At 40.3% G+C, this 19,696-nt stretch overlaps 3 protein-coding genes across 13 annotated transcripts in view; 1 reads left to right on the plus strand and 2 right to left on the minus strand.

Annotated features, from left to right (window-relative positions):
* The window catches only part of BCAP29 (B cell receptor associated protein 29), a 40,519-nt gene extending 39,725 nt beyond the window's left edge, over positions 1–794 (minus strand). The window contains exons 1-2 of one of the 3 annotated variants that reach the window (XM_067745951.1): positions 664–727; positions 93–199 (exon numbers count right to left, since the gene is read on the minus strand). In XM_067745951.1, the coding sequence (XP_067602052.1) occupies positions 93–184 (92 nt within the window). In that variant the 5' untranslated portion in view covers positions 185–199; positions 664–727. Of the gene's footprint in view, positions 1–92; positions 200–658 lie in introns of all 3 variants that reach the window. The other 2 variants (XM_067745952.1, XM_067745950.1) reach the window with 2 other exon arrangements.
* A 2,416-nt stretch (positions 795–3,210) lies between these two features.
* On the minus strand, positions 3,211–18,751 carry DUS4L (dihydrouridine synthase 4 like). Of its 9 annotated transcripts, none has more exons than XM_067745942.1 (8): positions 18,548–18,751; positions 17,014–17,133; positions 12,892–13,028; positions 9,297–9,418; positions 6,659–6,776; positions 5,482–5,604; positions 4,475–4,701; positions 3,211–3,793 (listed from the first exon to the last, which is right to left on the minus strand). In XM_067745942.1, exons 3-8 carry the CDS (start codon positions 13,005–13,007, stop codon positions 3,534–3,536), a joined length of 966 nt encoding a protein of 321 aa, XP_067602043.1. In that variant the 5' UTR covers positions 13,008–13,028; positions 17,014–17,133; positions 18,548–18,751; the 3' UTR covers positions 3,211–3,533. The 9 variants fall into 9 exon arrangements, with proteins under 9 accessions (XP_067602043.1, XP_067602042.1, XP_067602041.1 ...); XM_067745941.1 differs by lacking the exon at positions 17,014–17,133 and adding an exon at positions 18,088–18,180; XM_067745940.1 differs by lacking the exon at positions 17,014–17,133.
* A 27-nt stretch (positions 18,752–18,778) lies between these two features.
* The window catches only part of COG5 (component of oligomeric golgi complex 5), a 283,180-nt gene continuing 282,262 nt past the window's right edge, over positions 18,779–19,696 (plus strand). Inside the window, exon 1 of the mRNA XM_067745932.1 lies at positions 18,779–18,918. Coding sequence (XP_067602033.1) covers positions 18,825–18,918 — 94 coding nt within the window. The 5' untranslated portion in view covers positions 18,779–18,824. The remainder of the gene's footprint in view (positions 18,919–19,696) is intronic.

The following is a 19,696-nucleotide window of genomic DNA, read 5'->3' on the forward strand; positions in this document are numbered from 1 at the left end:
TTAATCTTAAGAAAACTTTTTCCGTTAACACACTAAACCGTCTAAATAGCTCATCATATATTTATTATTGTAACGCTTGGGAGGTTTCCTACCTCTGAGGAGGAATAAAAGGTAGACAGAAGATTAAAATGAGTCCTATTTCAGCATAAAGAAAAGTTGCAACTGCCGCCCATTGAAGTGTCATTTTTTTTCTTCACACCTAAATAGAGAAACATTTATTTCACCCTACCGCCTTTCCAAGAAAATTCAGTTTAAGGAAAGGCCCCCAGCGCGCGAGGTTTCCGGCCAGAAGGTTTATGGAATCAGACTTTCCCCTCAACTGGAGGCGCCCGGCAGAGACCCGGGGCGGGGAGTTGGGCGAGGGGAGGGAGCGGGTCGAGGGTGGGCCCGGAGGCCGGCGTCTGCACCTCCCCAGCGAGCCTTGCAGAACTGGCCAGGAGGCCTGAGCGGCACCGCGGAAGTGCTTTCCGTCCAGCTTCGCGGCGTCAGTAGCCTAACGCCAGCCTCTGCTAACGTCCGCGCCCGGGGGACCTCCCGCCCAGCGAACGCGCCGCGGGGCAGACCCCACCCCGCGGTCCCACCGCGGCGAGTGCGGTGCGACCCCGCGCTCCACGCCGCCTCGGGGCCCGAGGCCCCCAGACGTCCCGCCCGGCCTTACCCCACCTGAGGCCGCCTGGCTCCCCGCGCTGCTCCGCGGCCGCCGACGCGTGGGACGTCACACGCCGCGGCGGGCGGAGGGGAGCGCGCCCCGCCCCCACCCGCAGCCCCGCAGGCTCCATCTCCCAATTCCGGTCTCGGGGGCCGGTCCCAGGCGACGTGGCAGGCGTGCGAACAAGATGATTAGCAATAATTGTTTTCTAATTGGTGGTGGATTAGAGGGTCAGATCCGCTGCTTGGGTTCCCAAGTGCAACTTCTTCTGGGGAGCGGACTTAACATTTCTAATGAAGTGTGGCTTGCGTGGGAGGGGTGAGCTTAACCGACGTTCTGAAAGGGCTTGCTGGAGTCCGCGGCGAGGAGTGGCGCCGGGGCGGGAGGGTTAGATAGGGTGCTGCACACTCAGTGAACGTGGTTGAAACACTCCTTTCCTGGTTTGTATTTTACCGTAGGCACAGTTTCGTTGTCCAGAACAAGTTGGTTGTGCCGCATTTTGTTCGGAGAATGTAGGAGGATAGGTAGCGTCCAACATACACTTCGTGTGACGTTTTCTACTCTCGTCCATGCGCTGGGAAGAGGCAGTACACTTTCGGGTGATGTTTGGGGACTGACTGGAAAGAACAACGTGGGTATGGGTATATTCTTTCAATTACTTTTTTCCAGGTTTTCAAATTGCGTGAAAACACTCAAAATTTTAAAGATTTTCCCACCAATATTAACAATGTATCAGGAATGCACATAAAAGTATTCTCCTGGAGATGATTATTTTGGGAAGATTAAACAAATGGTGAAAACAAGAGGTGGTTACTGAATATAAAAACACATTTAAATCAGTGCTTTCTCTTACCACAAGTATACTTGATTACACAGAAAAGAAAAAAAGACAACATAAATTAACCATAAGCAACTTAAAAAAAAAATCAAAGGCGTTTAGAACTCCTTGCCTTTCTACACTGGTTCCTTGAACGGCTGTGCACCTTACTTTAATAATGCTGCTGTCCTCAGAACACTGGTGTAACAGAGTTAATTTACAAACGTAAAAATCACTAAGTTTTGGCTATAGCTCCCTATTTGCTAATATATACTCATATTTAATGAAAAAGCCAGTTATCTTTAAAGATCCGTTAATTGAAAAATGAAAGCACAGAATGTGCCTTAAAAAAAAATATGGCAACATAGTGCTTATGTTAAAAAGGATTTATTTAATATTCCCAAACTGTTGAATTAAGCAGTTTTAGATAATTGTCTCCTTATAACAGTTTTTATGTTGGTAATATAGACCAATATCTTAATTACAGAACTGTTTTATCTTAACCTGAGATAAATTTTTTTTTTTGGGGGGGCTGTGTTGGGTCTTGCGGGCCTTCTCTAGTTGCAGCGAGCGGGGGCTACTCTTCGTGTAGTGCACTTGCTTCTCGTTGCAGTGGCTTCTCTTGTTGCACAGCACGGGCTCTAGGCCAGCGGGCTTCAGTAGTTGCGGCGTGTGGGCTCAGTAGCTGCGGCACGCGGGCTCTAGAGCACAGGCTCAGTAGTTGTGGTACGTGGGCTTAGTTGCTCCGCGGCATGTGGGATCTTCCTGGACCAGGGCTCGAACCCATATTCCCGGCATTGGCGGGCAGATTCTTAACCACTGTGCCACCAGGGAAGTCCCTGAGATAATTCTTGCAGTGGCACATTAACCACCAACAAAATTCTGTTAGTGACATCCCCAAACCATGGAACTTTATTTTAAAAATTTTTTTTAGTTTTTTTGGCTGTGCCACGCAGCTTCCAGGGGTCCTAGTTCCCCCACCAGGAATTGAACCTGCGCCCTTGGCAGTGAAAGCAAGGAGTCCTAAGCACTGGACCGCTAGGGAATTCCCTCAACCATGGAACTTTAAAGTTAAAATTATCATCAACTGCTGGGAAGCATAAAAATAACATTACTATTAACAGGGTATGAAAATTAGGTTTTTAAATTAAAAATAAAACCTGGTTACTGTTCTCCAGGAAATAATATTTCAAATACACAGCTGTCCCTTGGAATCTGTGGGGCACTGGTTCTAGGACTATTGTGGGTACCAAAATTTGTGGATGCTCAAGTCCCATATACAAAGTGGTCTAGCACCGAGGGCTGACTGTGTAATCATCTCCAGATTAGCTACCAAATTTTTTTATATTTAAGATGTGGGGGACAGAAATTAACATCATTTTACGTACAGGTATATTTACCAAGCTCTCAATCTTCTAAAGATTTAGAAGGCTCGAAATGTAACAAATTTAATATCATTTAAAGAATTTCATGGAATCTTAGTTTTAAATTATAGAAAACATCACATCTAATTAACTTCTATTACATACAATTTAAAGAAATACCTTGAGGTGTGTAATTCATGAATTAGGAAGTAGCAGTTTGATTTTCCAATTTGAACTTTTAATTTAAGCCCTGAATGCAATTCTATACAGAATTTCTTGTTCCTTTTCATTTTATACAGATGTTGGAATTTGTTCACACTTTTCTCTTATTTTCATTTAAAACATACCTAATGTTAACTTACAGATACCATGAGTCATACTTTTAGTATCAAAATAAAAAGTTTTATTTATTTAAAAATGTTAAAAACATGATTCCTTTAAGAAAAAAATTCTTACAGTTTTAAATCCATAATAGGATTCAGAGCAATGTTTGTCTGTTTGAACCACCTGGGGTCTTCTTTAAAACTAAATTTTGGGTCCACCCTAGAGATTTACTGAATCAGAATCTCTGAGGATATGGTCTAAGAATGAGTTTTAAAAATTCTGTCAGGGCATTGTTTTTATACTAATGTTTGAGAGCCACTGATTCAAAGTGAAAACCAAGATGTGACCCTGGGTGGTTTCACTGAAGATAGAAAATAATTTAGGGAGTCCAGTCAATCCCATAATGGTCTGTAAGGTAATCTAAGACTGCTGATGTGCTTGACAAAGCATTAAATATTCTTTTTTCCTGCCTCGAAGTTATCTTTTCCATCATGTACATTAAATGTTGATGGAAACACATATAAGGAGTTCCAAGTTCAAGAGCAATGTCAACCCAGTCCCAGATGCATTTCAGTGGGGTTTCCTCATATCCAGCAAATATGGCCGGGTTGGCTAAGAGTCCTCTTGCAACCATCACACCTATAAATTAAAGCACATCACGTTTGTCCACACATTAAGAACTCATGGTTATGGGGTCAAACTCAATGAAACAAACTGAGAATATTCAAAAATAAAGTATTATTACAAGGTTTCACAATGCCCTTGTATTAGACTAATTCTTATTAAAGGATTCATTTTGGTATTTTTTATAACCAATTAAGTGTAAATGAACTCACAAGACTTTTTTTCTTATATTTTAAAGACTTCTACATTAAAAAATTAGTTTTCCGGATTTTCTTAAGAGTAAATCTGGATTGTTATAAATTGGGTTTGCCTGAAGTTTATCTGCATTCTCTCATCCAGCAATAGGTATCACAGGGCTTGGTATGCCAAAGTTGAAGGGGATAATGAAACTGCATAGCAGTCTGTGGTTTCTTTGGCTCCTATGACCACTCTTGGATTCACGAATTCTATAGGCTCTAGTGGTCACTAACTGGATGAGATGGTGGCAGAGAATTAACTGAACTAATTTACTCCAATTAAAATAATCTGTTGTTTCTAAGTAGATGGATTAACATCATTTTAGTAAATTGCTTGGCTTAAATTGGTAAAACAGGAAAATATGGTAAAACAGGAAATAATTAACATTATTCTCCCACCCCCACTTTTTAATTTTTCTGCTAATTAAAAAACAAAAAACCTGAAGTAATTATTTCTTACCATCTGTCCCAGTAATATGCCACACATTTTCTGCTTCTTTTAAGCTTCTGATGTCTCCATTAGCAATTACAGGTATAGACATATTTTCCTTAATTATTTTAATGGCCTCATAGTGAACTGGCTGATGCCTTTCTTCAACAGTTCTTCCATGGACTGTAATCCAGGAAACCCCTGTCGCTTCAGCCTTTCGACAAAGATCTACAGTTCTTGTAAGGTCATCATGGATCCTATAATTTCAAAATCATATCTATCTTTTCACAGCACACAAATCTTAATGCTAACATCAATAAACTAAATAGAAAAATATTTCATCTGTTACATTATTTAGTTTAGCTATGCTATATCATGTTATCACCACGTGCCCCTATCAGTGAGGTTTTGTTCAGGAATCAGTTCCCGTTCAAGACCCTGAATTTAGCTATTTCACTATCGATAACAATAGGATGACAAATAACTTTTACCCAGTGCTCCTCTCTTTTGGCTTTGATAACTGAAAGATTCATCAAAGTACTGTCACAGATGCACTGAAAGGTGCTATCTTAATATTTGCTGTGCATGCTCCAATCCGCAAGTGGGAGAATTATAATAATTTATCTTGAGATTTGTTTTTAACCTCTCACCAAAAGACTAATTTTTAGTTTATTTTCTTTTCACTGTGAAATTTTAGTGCAAATATCATTCCTATTTTCTACTCTTGGTATCAGGAATGTCTCTTAGCATTAGTTAATTAAATAGTACATGGAAAAAGTTGTTTCTCTTGGGAGAGAGTTTTTAATAATAAAAGGATATTTTAATTTTTCTTTAAAAATGCGAAGAAGAAATTGTTTTGGATTATAAATAAAAATTGTGGTATCTATTCATTTACTAAATGTTTTGTTTTAACATTTTCATATACTAGATGCCTACTTACTAAGAGTAGACATCTCCACACCTTCAGACAAAAGGAATATTCTTTTATTTCCTGAGTAATGGACTATCTTGTCAGTAGATTAAAATATTATCTTTACCTTATTTTAATAGATACTGAAAATCTGGGATTTTCCACTTGATTTCTTACTTGTTTCACCATGTCTCGAACAAGCTCTGGATTGTTTATTAGGCAAGCTCCATAACCTTCTGCCAATGCCCACCTTCATAAAGTAAATACAACAACAAATAAATTGTTATCAGTTGGAAGAGAAGATACAATTCTAAAAGCACAGTAAGTGCCTTTATTATTTCTCTACCTAGCAACCTGGAATGGAACCAGATTTTTAAAATTCATAGATCCAACACTTCTAAGTGTATTGAGATTAGGAAAACATGTTCCCAGATCAAGAAATACTTAGGGGAAATGGTTTTCACTGGCAAGTGAGAAAATTAAAGTTCATTCAACCGAAACAGATTTAAGTATTTGTACATGCAATTACTTCAGATTTTTTTAATTCCAAATTTGATGTTCATTGTACATAACAAGAGGTTTTTTTAATCTTAAGAGGAAAGATATTTTTGGCTTACAGCATTCCAATACCACTAAACAGCTTACTGAACTCTCCTAATGAGTATTCAAATATATCTAATCTGATTTGGATTATGCTATACATAAAACCTTGATTTTATTCTTTGAACACATTTTGAATTATTGACAGATAATCTAGTATAGTGCCAGGAAGGTAGGGATGTTATCGTCAAAATAAGTACATCCTATCAACACCCAGTTACTCAGACTCAACCAAATAACTATGGTATAGGAAGAAAAGGTAATTATAAGAAGGTTTTCTTATAATTGAAATTAAGTAAGAGAAAACAAGTGATCTCCCAAATCATAGAATCATAGTGTTTAGAGCAAGTATGTCTGACAGAGCAGTAAAAATACATTTTAGGGATTGCCATAAACATCAGTCTCACATAATTACTTATGGATGAGGTTCAAGGCAGATCCACACATAAAAATAATTCTAGTGATGAGGTGAGACAAAAACTTGTCAAGGGTCTATATATTGTTGTAGCCATCAGAAAATATCTTTGCATGTATGTTTCTAAATAATATTTCCTTATTTTTTCTTGCTTCTTATTTAGAGCTCAAGTTCTTTATCTCTATTTTCCTTATTTTTTAATTTTTGGAATACCAGAATGATAGTTTACCATGTTCACATAGTTTTTCCTAAGCTTTTTGAAAATTCTTCCAACTTCTTTGAGCTTTACCTCTGAGGACAACCACAGTTAATGTCTATTCCATTCGCATAAGGACAGACTATACGAGCAGCATCAGACAAAATTCTTGCATCATTAGCAGCAAACTGAACAATCAATGGGCAATCACCTGATAAAACAAATAGCTCAACATTAAAATTCACAGAAACACACACACATGCACACGAGATACCAAATTCTAATGTCTGTACAGGATAAAGTAACAATTTTTAGGCTAAGAAGCATCTGTTCAAACAAGATAGCATTAAAATAATTTAAAATATTTTAAATTACATGCAATTTAGATTTGGTACAAATTCAAATAGGAAAAAATTTGATAAAATGAAAAGTACAACACTCTTGCCAAACAGACCCCTTTCCCAAAGGTGGGAATTAGCTTACTGCATTCTAGAACAATTTTATGAATACCTATGAAATTTAAGCAAATGTGAACATTCTATGTACGTTGCTATCCATATTGTGTTTTCCCCCGGATGTATCTGGGACCTGTATTCAGACCTATTTTCCTCTTTTTAGTGGCGTATTCCACTGTGATGGGTGGACCATAGATTATTTTTCATTTGCGGCTCTTGCAAACAATGCTGCAATGAAGATACTCCATATACATGCTTTTGTGAGTATATTCATGAAGTAAATTCCTAGGAGTATGTATAACTGCTGGGCGGGCATCTAACATTTTGAAAGACATTATAAAATCTTCTTTCAAGAGTTTACCAATATAGATATACACCAGTGTGGATGACAGTTCTGATTTCCTTACAACTTATCCTACACTGTATACCCAACAGCATATTTTTTTATTTGTAGCCTCTCTCTCCATATTCTTTGCGTAGTTCTCTATGTACAATTTTTCTTTTAGTTGCTCCTTTTTTCATATTATTTAAATTAAAAAAAATAAAACAAAGAAATTAGCTCTGCTATCATAAACATCAAAAATATTATAAATATTTTCCCCAGTTTTTCATTTGTCTTTGAGAATATCTGTGCTCTTTTTTTATATATAAAAGTCTAAATTTTAACACAGCCAAATGTATCAGAGCTTTCCTAGGTTTTAAAGGACACATTTTTCTCATCTTTGGGTGTTATAAATTCTGAATAGATGTATTTTAATTTTTCTAAAGTTTTTTTTGAGGACTACCTGTATCAGATTCACTGGGTGTTTACCAAAATGCAGATTTCTGGGTATCGCTCTAGTTCTACTGACTCAGAATTTCTATGGCAATCCACTGATTTACAGGATTATCTAAGGGATAGGAGAATTTGCTTTTTCCTGAGGACGTAGGTAGGGTGCTTTCTCCTTTGTAACTCAAGAGAGTTATAAAATTTCAATCTAACAACCATTTATTGGTCAAATATATTTTCAATGCTGTGCTAGAAGCTGAGGATACAAACCAACAAGAAAGAATTCCAACCCTTAAGAAGCCCACAGTCTAGTGGGAGAGACAGGCATGTGAGGAGGAAATTACAGTACAGTAGGATTAAGTACAACAAAAAGCCGGGGCTTGCGAGACAGGACATGAATGGAGGGTGATTAGGCAAGTTCCTTGGTCACAGTTTTAGAGCATTAAGAAGCATGAACTCTCCTTTCCCAGGGGGATAGGGATGCGGGGATAGGCCTGACTAAGAAGGACATTCTAGGTAGAGAAGTGTGAGAGATTAGGGCATGTTCAAGGACTTAAAATAACTTAGTGTGTATATATATATATATATATATATATTTTTTTTTTTTTTTTTGCGGTATGTGGGCCTCTCACTGTTGTGGCCTCTCCTGTTGTGGAGCACAGGCTCCAGACGCGCAGGCTCAGCAGCCATGGCTCACAGGCCCAGCCGCTCCACGGCATGTGGGATCTTCCCTGACCGGGGCACGTACCCGTGTCCCCTGCATAAGCAGGCAGACTCTCAACCACTGCGCCACCAGGGAAGCCCCAATAACTTAGTATTTTGAAGAATAAAGTTGGTGGGCCATGGAGAGAAACTAATGGAAGATAAAGCTGCAGAACACGTATTCAGAGGCCAGATCATGAAGAACGTTCTATATTGTCCACACGTGCTGGAATTTTACTCCTTAGGTCAGTGGCTCTCAATCATTAACAAGCTCAGAATCACCTGGAGGGCTTTTTAAAACACAGATTGCCCGACACATACCCAGAGTTTCAGATTCAGTAAGCCTGCGGTGGAGTCTGGAACTTCCATTTCTAACAAGTTTTCAGATAATGCTGATGTTAACTGGTCTGGGAAATCACACTTTGAGAACCACTCTTTTAGGTGATGAGAAGTCTAAGGAAGATTGTGAGCAGGAAGAAGTGATCAAATTTACATTTTAGAGAGGTCACTTGGGGCTGTCTGGAGGGTAGTTTGAAATGGGATAAGACTGGAGGCAGTGAGATAGGAATCTAACCCAATAGTCTAGGTGAGAGAATGGGGCTGACTAAAACTTTGATATATTATCCATAGTTTACAAGGTACTGAATAAAAGCATATTTTTTAAAATTTATAAAAACCATAAGAAACTGAAAGATTTAAAAATAAAATCTCCGAATTGTGTTGTCTCTGATTAGACAAGAGTGTTGAGTTTTGTTGTTTTGTTTTTAAAGTTTTACAAAGGCAGCAAACTCTAGCTTTCACATACCTTGGTTTGTGGTAAATTCACTGTCTCTGGCTTTTATAGATCTGATAAAATCAGCAGCAACTATCATTGGCGTATAGCACAGATCGCAACTGTATTTTCTTACCAGTGTTCTAAAAGCCAACCTGAGAGCATATAAAACTTTAATTAGGCATTTAGAAAGCACCATAATCAGAGTTTAGTTTAGTTAATTATTAAATATTTAATATTTATTAGAGAAAAGTTCTGCCTATGGGAAAGTGCAGTAGATGTACTCTTCCCTATCACTCCTGCTTAGTATAACTAAGAGCTCTGGATATCATATACAAAACAAACGTATGGAAACTCTGAAAGGCGGCGAGAAGAGAGCAGGCAGGCTAGTGACCTCGGGCAGGACCTAAGGAACGACAATGGTGAGTTCCCTGGGTTTTCTCGTTGCCTCAAATATCCCAGATTTGAAGCTGAAGAAGCTGGCAACCTGGAAATAGCAATGGGTGCAGACAAAAACAGCCCCAGCAAAAGCCTGCTCTCTAGCCAAAGCACCAAGAAAGGGGCAGCCTAGCAAGCTTTAAAATAATAATGGCTCTACTCCAGCCCAACACCAGCGAAAAAACTGTGGCCCTCACCTCCACAAGCGAAAGTCGAGTGGGGAGCTTACACTTGTACCGTTCCAAAGCTGTCACAAAGTTCTCCAACACCCCTCCACGGTGGTGTTAGAGAAGGCCAGGTAGGGAGCTGGGACTTTAATCCCTGCTGGCCAGTAACAAGGAGGGTATCAGCGGAGACCATCTGGGGAGCCTGGAATTCCACACCAACCCTGCAGCAGTGAGGTGCCCTTCTCCCTTTCTCTGGGAGTAGTGTTAGAGAATGCTTAGTGAAGAGCCAGGACTTTCATCATTGCCCAGCAGTTACCAGGCCACCCCCTGCATGGGGAGCTGGAACTCTCACCCCTGCTCAGCAGTAATGAGGAGCCTCGTGCCCCCGGGGTGTCAAAGGAGACCAAGTGGAAAACCTAGGCTTCTACCTCCACCTGAGAGTAATGAGGTGGTGCTTTCTCGTCCTTCCCCTGCTGTGGTGGTGTCAGAAAAAGCTAGTTAAAACAGAAGTTTCAATATTCAGAATCAATCACTGTAATCCATCACATTAACAGACTAAAGAAAAAAAAAAACACATGATTGTATCAATTGATGCAGAAAAAGCACTGGACAAAACAGCATTCATGATTTAAAAAAAAAGCCTCTCAGGAAAACAGGAATAGAGGGAACTTTCTCAACCTGATAAAGGACATCCACAAAAAATTCTACACTTAATATTATATTAGGATCTTTATATATATTTTCCGTAAGATCTTATGGAAAAACGCAAATGAACTTTTTGGCCAACCCAATTATAGGTGAAAGAATACTTTCCCCCCAGATCAAGAACAAGGGAAAGATGTCTGCTCTCATCACTCTTATTCAGTACAGTGCTGAAACTTCTAGTCAGTGCAATAAGGCATGAAAAAGAAACAAAAGGCATCTGATGGAAAGGAGGAAGTAAAACTATCTCTATTTGCAGATGACATGATTGTCTACTTAGATAATCCTAAGGAATTTGTAAGAGGGACGTCCTAGAACCAATAAGTAAACATAGCAAGTTCACATAATGTAAGGTCACCACACAAAAAGCAATTTTACTTCTATACACCAGCAATGAACACATGGACGCTGAAATTAAAAGTACAATAACTGGAGTGTAAGCCTTACAAAATATGTTCAGAAAATGTACGTTGAAAACTATACGACACTGATGAAAGAAATCAAAGAAGATCTAAATAAATGGAGAGACATACCGTGTTCATGAGGAGACTCAACGCAGTAGGGAATTCAGTTCTCCCCAAATTGATATGCATTTTCATACAATTCTTATGGAAAATCCAGCAGGATTTTTTGTAGGTATAGAAAAGATCATCCTAAAAAGTTATTTGGAAAGGCAAAGGAACTAGAATAGCTAAAACAATTTTGAAAAAGAAAAGTGGGATTTATTAAGTTTACTTAATTTGAGGACATTATATAGCTACAGTAATCAAGACTGTGGTATTGGTAGAGGGACAGACACATAGATCAAGGGATTAGAACAGAGAATGCAGAAAAAGAACCATACAAACATGCTCAACTGAGTTTTGATGAAGATGCGAAAGTAATTCAATAGTGGAAAGACAGCCTTTTCAACAAATAGTACTGGAGTAATTAGACATCCACAGGCAAAACCAAACAAACAAACAAACAAACCTCAGCCTAAGTCTCACACTTAGACAGAAATTAATTAAAAATTATGAACTTTAATGTAAACCATAAACTAAAAGACTTTTAGAAAAAACATAGGACAAAATCTTTAATATCTAGAGTTACATAAAAATTTCTTATACTTGACAACAAAAGCACAATTTGCAAAAGGAAAAACTGATAAAATGGACTTCATCATTAAATAAAAACTTTTGGTCTGCCAAAGACCCTGTTAAGAGGATGAAAAGACAAGCAACATGCTGGGAGAACATATATGCAAGCCACATATCTGACAAGAGTAGTATCTAGTATAGAGAATTCTCAAAACTCCAGAGTAAACACAACAGTAACAACAAAAAAAACAAACAATCTGATTCAAAAATGGGCAAAGGGCTAGAAGAGACATTGTGCCAAAGAAGATATACAAATAGCCAATGAGCACATGAAAAGATGCTCAACATCACTAGAAAAATACAAATAAAAATCATAGTAAGTCATATCCATTAGGATGGCTATTAAAACAACAACAAAAAAACCCTGGAAGACAACAAGTGTTGATGAGAATGCTGAGAGACTAAACTCTTGGGCACTGCTGGTAGGAATATAAAATGGTGTAGCTGCTATGGAAAATAGCAGGGCAATTCCTCAAAAATTAAAAATAGATTTGTCATATGATCTAGCAATTCCACCTCTGGGCATATACCACAAAGAATGAAAGCAAGGTTTCAAAAAGATATTTATATATCCATGTTCACAGAAGCATTATTCCCAAGAGTCAAAAGATGGAAGCAACTCAAGCTGGGATGAATGGATAAACAAAATGTAGTATATACATACAATGGAATATTATTCAGCCTTAAAAAGGAAGGAAATTCTGGGTCTTCCCTGGTGGCGCAGTAGTTAAGAGTCCGCCTGCCGATGCGGGCTACGTGGGTTCGTGCCCCGGTCCGGGAAGGTCCCGCATGCCGCGGAGCGGCTGGGCCCCGTGGGCTGTGGCCGCTGAGCCTGCGCGTCCGGAGCCTGTGCTCCGCGGCGGGAGGGGTCACAATGGTGAGGGGCCCGCGTACCGCAAAAAGAAAAAAAAAAAAAGGAAATTCTGATACATGGTACAACATGGGTGAACCTTGAGGATATTATGCTCAGTGAAATAAGCCAGTCTCAAAGAGACAAATACTGTCTGACCACTTAGATCATACACATACCAGGCAGTTGGCAGCATGAGGACTCAAGCCCGGACCCTGGTCCCAAAGCTAGGCGTTTGAAGATCCCATGTGGTGGGGTGGTCTTACTTTTAAGAAGTCAGAGCATAAAAAGGAAATCACACCTAAGCTCATTAACCATTTAACAATACTTACTTTGAATATCGCACCATTGGGGCGCAGACTTTTACCAGCTGCCCAGAATGAAGCATTTCTATTGGATCATTTTTTCTTTCTTGACATGTTGTGGTTTGCATGCAGTCACTCTTCATGAATACAGATTTGTTTCAAATCTGAAAAAGATAACCAGTTTGCGTAGAGAAAAGGCACTCACTTTCACTTGATGAATCCCATCATTCTTACAATTTCAATTGCCAAGAACACGTATTTTTCATCAGGTTTTGTGGGCTTAGGAATCTTCTTAGCTTCTTTTCACAGTATCGAATAGGATACTACTGAATTCTGCCTCTATTTATAAATCACAGATAGTTTTCAGCACACTGTGCAATTATGACATTTATATTCTGTACAAATTACCCTCGTTCAAGTCAAACACTAACAGTTTTGAATTCTATACTTAACCCACTACTGTAACATTTTCTGCTCAAATTTATAAATGATCAGGATGTGGAAAACCACAAGATACCTTCCTAGAATACATATTACGATTTTCCATGTTACTTTTTTAGATTTTACTTTGTTTGGCATTGATTAACCAACAAATTTGATTTGAATAATTTCATATATAGTAATGTGTATGTCTGGCACTTTGAAATACCTTGTTTTATCCAGGAAAGTTAAATGGCAGTAACAGAACAACTTTAAGTAGTCAGCATTTCAAAAGATGTACTGGTTTATTTATTTATTTATCTAACATCTTTATTGGAGTATAATTGCTTTACAATGGTGTGTTAGTTTCTGCTGTATAACAAAGTGAATCAGCTATATGTATACATATATCCCCATATCCCCTCTCTCCCATCCTCCCTATCCCACCCATCTAGGTGGTCACAAAACAACGAGCTGATCTCCCCATATATAAGAATATGTTTACTCTTATTCTCAAATCGTATTCTTTTTATTTGAATCAGAAGGCAAACAAACATTTAATTATTATTTTTAAGCATTTAAATGTTTCATGAACATCGTTTCATGAAAATCTCAATTGTAATCACATAATTGCATAGTAAATCACTATTATACCCAAAGAGGGAGAAGTGATTAAATTAGGCGATTCCTGTGTTTTATAGTTGCTATACTGTACTTAAAATCCTATCATTTCATAGTGTTGGCTGCTTTCCATATTCCAATTTTGGCCTTACCAACTTAAAAATATATATGGGCCAACTTCAGAAAGGTCTAATTGCTCCACATGCAATTTCTTGTTTGGCTAATCCTGAAAGTACTGTTATAACCTAAATATAAACCAATAATTTCAATTTCCTTAGGTAGAATGTACAGGTGGAATAAGATAAGCTAGTTCTACTGATCACTGTTCATCACTTTATCACTGTTACTGTTTAACTTAATATTTAGAGAGTTAATAGCTTATTTTTTTAAACAAAAGTTCATGATTAGAAAGATGTAAGCCACCTACATAGGTAAAGTATAAAGCAAAAGAAAGGTAGTCGCCTTTTCATGAATCAAACCTGTCTCATCTCCCTTGCATTCCAGATCCTGGTTATGCCATCACAATCCATCCCTACGCACTCAAGTCAGAAACTTGGGGCTTGTCCTTCACTCTCCATCTCCTGCAGGTGTGTCAACTAAGTGGTACCTTTAATTAAACCTTGAGCCCATTTTCACTGGCTCACAGAGTCTCTGTACTCATAATCCCCCATCCTGATGACTCTGACAATCTTCTTGGAATCCCAGTTGATCTTATTTTTATTCATTCAACAAATATCAAGTTTCTGCTACATGTTGGGAACACAGATGAAAATATATTTTCTGTGTCCTTGAAAATGTATTAGACAAACTTACACAATAATGCTAATACACTCAAACACAATTTAAGCACTGTAGAAATAACTGTCTAGAGAAGTGAGGGAAGTCAATAATGGATGAAGGGGGCTTCCCTGGTTGCGCAGTGGTTGAGAGTTTGCCTGCCAATGCAGGGGACACAGGTTCGTGCCCCGGTCCGGGAAGATCCCACATGCTGCGGAGCGGCTGGGCCCGTGAGCCATGGCCGCTGAGCCTGCGCGTCCGGAGCCTGTGCTCCGCAACGGGAGAGGCCACAACAGTGAGAGGCCCGCGTACCGCAAAAAAAAAAAAAAAAATGGATGAAGGAAATCTTGAGCTGACACTACATGGGAGATGGGGAAGTGTCCAGTTACAGAGAACATGTAAAAAGCCACAGCAGCATGAAAATGCTTGATGTTTTCAGTGAACCATTAACAACAGTTCAGGATTGCTTGAGTTGTAACTAGACTAGAAAGGGCATGAGAGGGCCTATACACCAGGTTAAGATATTTTAGATTTTAAACTGTAGGGCCTTGGTTCTCAGCCATTTTTCCTCCTCTGTGGGTGATTTTTACATATGCACTCAACATGTTAACTTGTGCAAATGACATACTTCCATGGGCATATATTTTTGTGTAAGTTGTTTGTCTCTCCTTGTATACTAGTTGTAATGGAAAAATTTTAGCAGAGAAATGACATGGTCAGATTTCTGATTCAGAAAGATTTCGATGGAGGGATTAGGGCTGTTGGTAAAATATCAGTAAGGAGCCCACTGTAGTAGACCAAGCCGTGTGTAATGAGTATCTGACCTGGGACTCCAGGAATGAGGATAGAGGAAAGGGAACACATTTAGGAGCTATTTAGAAATAAAAATAAACTAGCAAGACATTTAGGAGGTGGAAATCACCTGATGACAGCACGTGTTGTGTAATTAAAAAAGAATTCTAGGATGATGTGTACACTTCTGGCTTTAGAGATTGGGCGGATGGCCATTCCAATCAATGAGACAGAGAACCAGAAGGAGGAACAGGCTTTGGGAGGGAAACGAGTCCACGCTTGGGCACACTGAAGTTGAGGTGCTCAGGGGATTTCCAGGTGGTGATGCCTCATAACTGGTTATATAGATATGGTACTAAAGAAAAAGCTAGAGATAAGTCTTTAACCTTTAGGTAATATGTTGAAACTAAAAACATGGACAAAGTACTTATGGATGCCATATCTTGTAGAAATCCTTAGAAGCACCAACATTTAAGTAAAAGGGGGGAAAAAAAGAATGTAAAGGAGACAGAGAGATGAACTCTGGAGCTGGGAGGAATAAATCTGAAACGTGATATTCAAAAGAGAGGGAATAGTATTACGAAGGAGGGAGGGGATAAACATATTAAACATCACAGAAGAGTTAAGTAAAGACTAAAACGTGTCCAATGGCAACTAGGTCATTGTGACTTTAGCAAGAATAATTTCACTCTTATTCATTCTTTTTTTTTTTTGCGGTACGCGGGCCTCACTGTTGCGGCCTCTCCCGTTGCGGAGCACAGGCTCCGGACGCGCAGGCCCAGCGGCCCTGGCTCACGGGCCCAGCCGCTTTGCGGCATGTGGGATCTTCCCGGACCGGGGCACGAACCCGTGTGCCCTGCATCGGCAAGCGGACTCTCAACCACTGCGCCACCAGGGAAGCCCTTATTCATTCTTTTGTTGTTGTTGTTAAATAATTTTTATTGTTCTTCTTCCTGCTGGTTATGCAGGCAGCCACAAGTGGTGCATACATGACAGCTTTCCCTTCAGGGCTTCATGACTCCACTTTAAATGAAGTTTTCTTTATTTTCACATTTCCCTCTTTTGATCAAGATCTTTCCTCAAAAGCATTGCTGATCAAGAGTCAGGTTGTCCATATTTAGTGGTTTTTGTCCCTTGGTACCAGGAAGGGCGTTTCCTGGTTGTCATGTCCCACGTCAGAGGGAAAGTGCATAGCGATTGGAAACCACTGAAGCCACATTTGAGTAACAAGGAGGAGCATGAAGAAGAACACTCAGGAATTTCCCATCTAAAGTCTACATTCCATCTAGGTTGTAAGCACTGGAGGTCATCTTGAAGCACTGAGCTAGAGTCACCCTATTGAGTAAGCTGTTTCTACAAACGTTTAACAGGCAACAAGTACAGAGCTTAAAAGTAATTATGCAAAAACAGTAATTATGCAAGGCAGAGTTAAAAGCAATATGACAAGTCCAGTTTGTATGATGGTAGCCAGCTAAATAGATCAAAAGACCATAGAGTATCAAGGGGAATTTGTTGTAACCAGTGCACTTGTTCCCTGACCTTGTGTAACTGAATTTCTACCTCTCCAGAGGTATTTATCCATGTGCAACAGGTGGTACTTAATTCATTCTTGTAGTCCCAGTACATGGCACGAAGAAGGCCTCCCTTAATACATATTTGCTGAATGAAAAAATCAGTAGTTCTTAATCTTGGTTGTACATTAGAATGATCTGGTGAGATTTTAGGAAGCAGGATGCCCAAACCATACCCCAGAGCAATTACATGTGAATCTCAGGGCGTAGGATGCAAGCAAGCATCAGTGATTGTTAAAGCTCTCCAGGTGATTTTAATGGGCAGCCAAGCTTGGGAATAAACAAATCCACGTCCTCCAAGGCACCTGGTAATACTGTTTGTTTAAATGGGTTTCTACCTACCTATTCGCTCCTCTGGGATAAGACAGGGATTGAGTCTAATGTTTGTACACTCATGCTGGTACATATAGTAGAGACTCAAACTCTTCATTGAATGAATGAATATTATGTAACTTTTCTAAAAATTTTCAATGTAAAAGCCAGGGAAGGAAAAACAATCCATAATTCAAAGATAATACTTATTCATCATTAATATTCAAAAATTATTGAAGTCAAATTTTGTGTATTATAGATAATGAAACCTAATGTGAATCTCAGCACACTGCCCTTGGCGATTTGTGAGACCTCCATTCAGAACATTCAATCCTATTCACACCGTGACTGAAATCAAAGTATATTAGGGGAAAACCTCTGTGACAGAGAGAAAGCATAATGCAGTGTAGTGAGACATACTTGCTTGAGTTGCTACGGGCATCTAATATGTTCGAACGGCATTTGGCACAGCTAAGTACTACTATCACATTCTCGAAAATCCGTTAGCTGAATCAAGAAAAACTTTAGCTCTGGCACTGGGAAAAATAGGTTCCCTGCATACATACTTACTGTACACGAAGGAAAAGTTAACGTTTCTTTTTTACGTTAGAAATGCTTAACCTTCTCGCACACGTGTGGTTGACCTGTTAACTTACTAGTATTTATCGTGAGAGAAATACAGGTGAATACTGCCGATGTTAACAGCGGAGAAGATATAACGGGAACTAACCTGATGATTTTACAGCTCCAATACTGTTAGTTGAGAGATGGAAAATCCATCAATTTGTGACAAGGAAAAGTCTGGCGTCGCTCAGGACTGAAACTAGGCGGTAGAAAAAGCCTAAGGTCACTGTCTCATGGGAGGGTAGCAGAGACTGAGTCCCACTTATCTATTCCTGGTTCAGTCTTCCTACTTAACCGACTCTCGGCTCTCCCTAATTCTCCCCACTTTCATCCCTGGCAACTTTCCTCCCCAAGCTTTTCCCGCCTGCCTTTATCCCAAGAACGCGAAGCAAGGGTTGTGATAGATACAGGTGGGTAGCTATTAACGCCCGCCAGCTGTGCTTGTGGCGTGCACACGAAGCTACCGGAAACCTCCGTTCTCTTCTAGTGCTTCCATCGAGAGGTCCCATTCTCAGGTTAAATACTTGCTTTAGAGGTGAGCGCTGCCGCCACGTTCCGGCGCTCACCTGTTCTTCCGCCCAGGGAACGCCGCCAGCCCCAGGAATGCGGCGGGAGACGGGAGAAAGCGCCGGCCCCACGATCTCAGCTTCCCTGGTGCGCTGGGCCCTCGGCACCCACCTACTGTGGGCCCCGCGCCGTTCCCAGCCAGGGTCGGCACACCAGCTGCAGCAGATCGGAATCTCCAAGACAGCCGGGTGGGCGGAGCTGGCGGCGCCGGGATTCTGCGTCATGACCTGGGCGGGGCGCGTCGCTGCTGACGCCATCTCCCCGGCACCTGCCAACATGGAAGGTGGCGACGGCGGCTTCGCTCTGCCTGGCCGTCCGGCTCTGGGCTCCGGAGCGGCTGCAGCGACTGTCCGGGAGCTCCTGCAGGACGGTAAGGAGTCGGGGTCTGGCCGGGCCATGGGGTTGGGGGATTGTCCTGCTCCGCACCTGGGCCCAAGTGGTGGACTCAACCCTTCGCTTTGCGGAAAGTTTTCCTGTCTCGGCGTGACCACTCCCCTCCGCCCGGCCCCCTGGCGTCTGGGTGCTGGCCTAGCCAACTTGTTTCTCCAGGAGTTGCTGTCCCCTTCCTTTCCGGGTGTCCTGGGGACACCTGATTTCTGGAGGCTCCTCATTTCAACTCTTCCCTCCACGCTCCTGGGGTTTCGCTGATGTCCCGAGTTCCCGCCCTCGGTGACCCACTGCTACCGCAGTTCTTGACGAAAAGGTGAAGCGTTTGATTCCATGAGAAGTGTAAGACCTAGAGCAGATTACAAGCGCTTGATGAAGGGGGTCTCATTTTTAGGTAGAGTTGGAAACATCCCCCTGTTAATACCCTGTTAATAAATTTTTGGACTGCACAGGTGGCCCCACTTACAAGCTCGCTTGTTTTTTTTTTTACAAGTCGTTTATCCACAGCCATACGTGGGGGAGGGTTGGGAGCATTCGTTCAGGCTGGGATTAACTATACGTATTGAATATAGCAATCAAGTTTATTGATAGTTTTGGATAGAAGTTTCTAGAAATAAGAGGATAAGTTAGACATAGTATATTTGAGAAGCACATAAAATTGTATTAATGAAGTTAACATGCCCCAAACTTCTTTTCTTTCAGAATAAAGTTCAAATATCTAAGATCCTTCTCACCTGTTCTTAATTTTCTTCCCTAATCTC

The sequence above is a fragment of the Pseudorca crassidens genome, chromosome 8, assembly GCF_039906515.1.
Source record: "Pseudorca crassidens isolate mPseCra1 chromosome 8, mPseCra1.hap1, whole genome shotgun sequence".
In the NCBI taxonomy this organism is placed as follows: Eukaryota; Metazoa; Chordata; class Mammalia; order Artiodactyla; family Delphinidae; genus Pseudorca; species Pseudorca crassidens.

Coding starts and splice junctions, on each gene's coding strand:
- DUS4L (XM_067745940.1), bottom strand. CDS start 13,007: ATGAAGAGTGACTGCATGCAAACCACAACATGTCAAGAAAGAAAAAAT. Junction 9,419..12,891: donor CCAATGGTGCGATATTCAAA/GTAAGTATTGTT, acceptor ATATGCTCTCAG/GTTGGCTTTTAGAACACTGG. Junction 3,794..4,474: donor GCATATTACTGGGACAGATG/GTAAGAAATAAT, acceptor TTTAATTTATAG/GTGTGATGGTTGCAAGAGGA.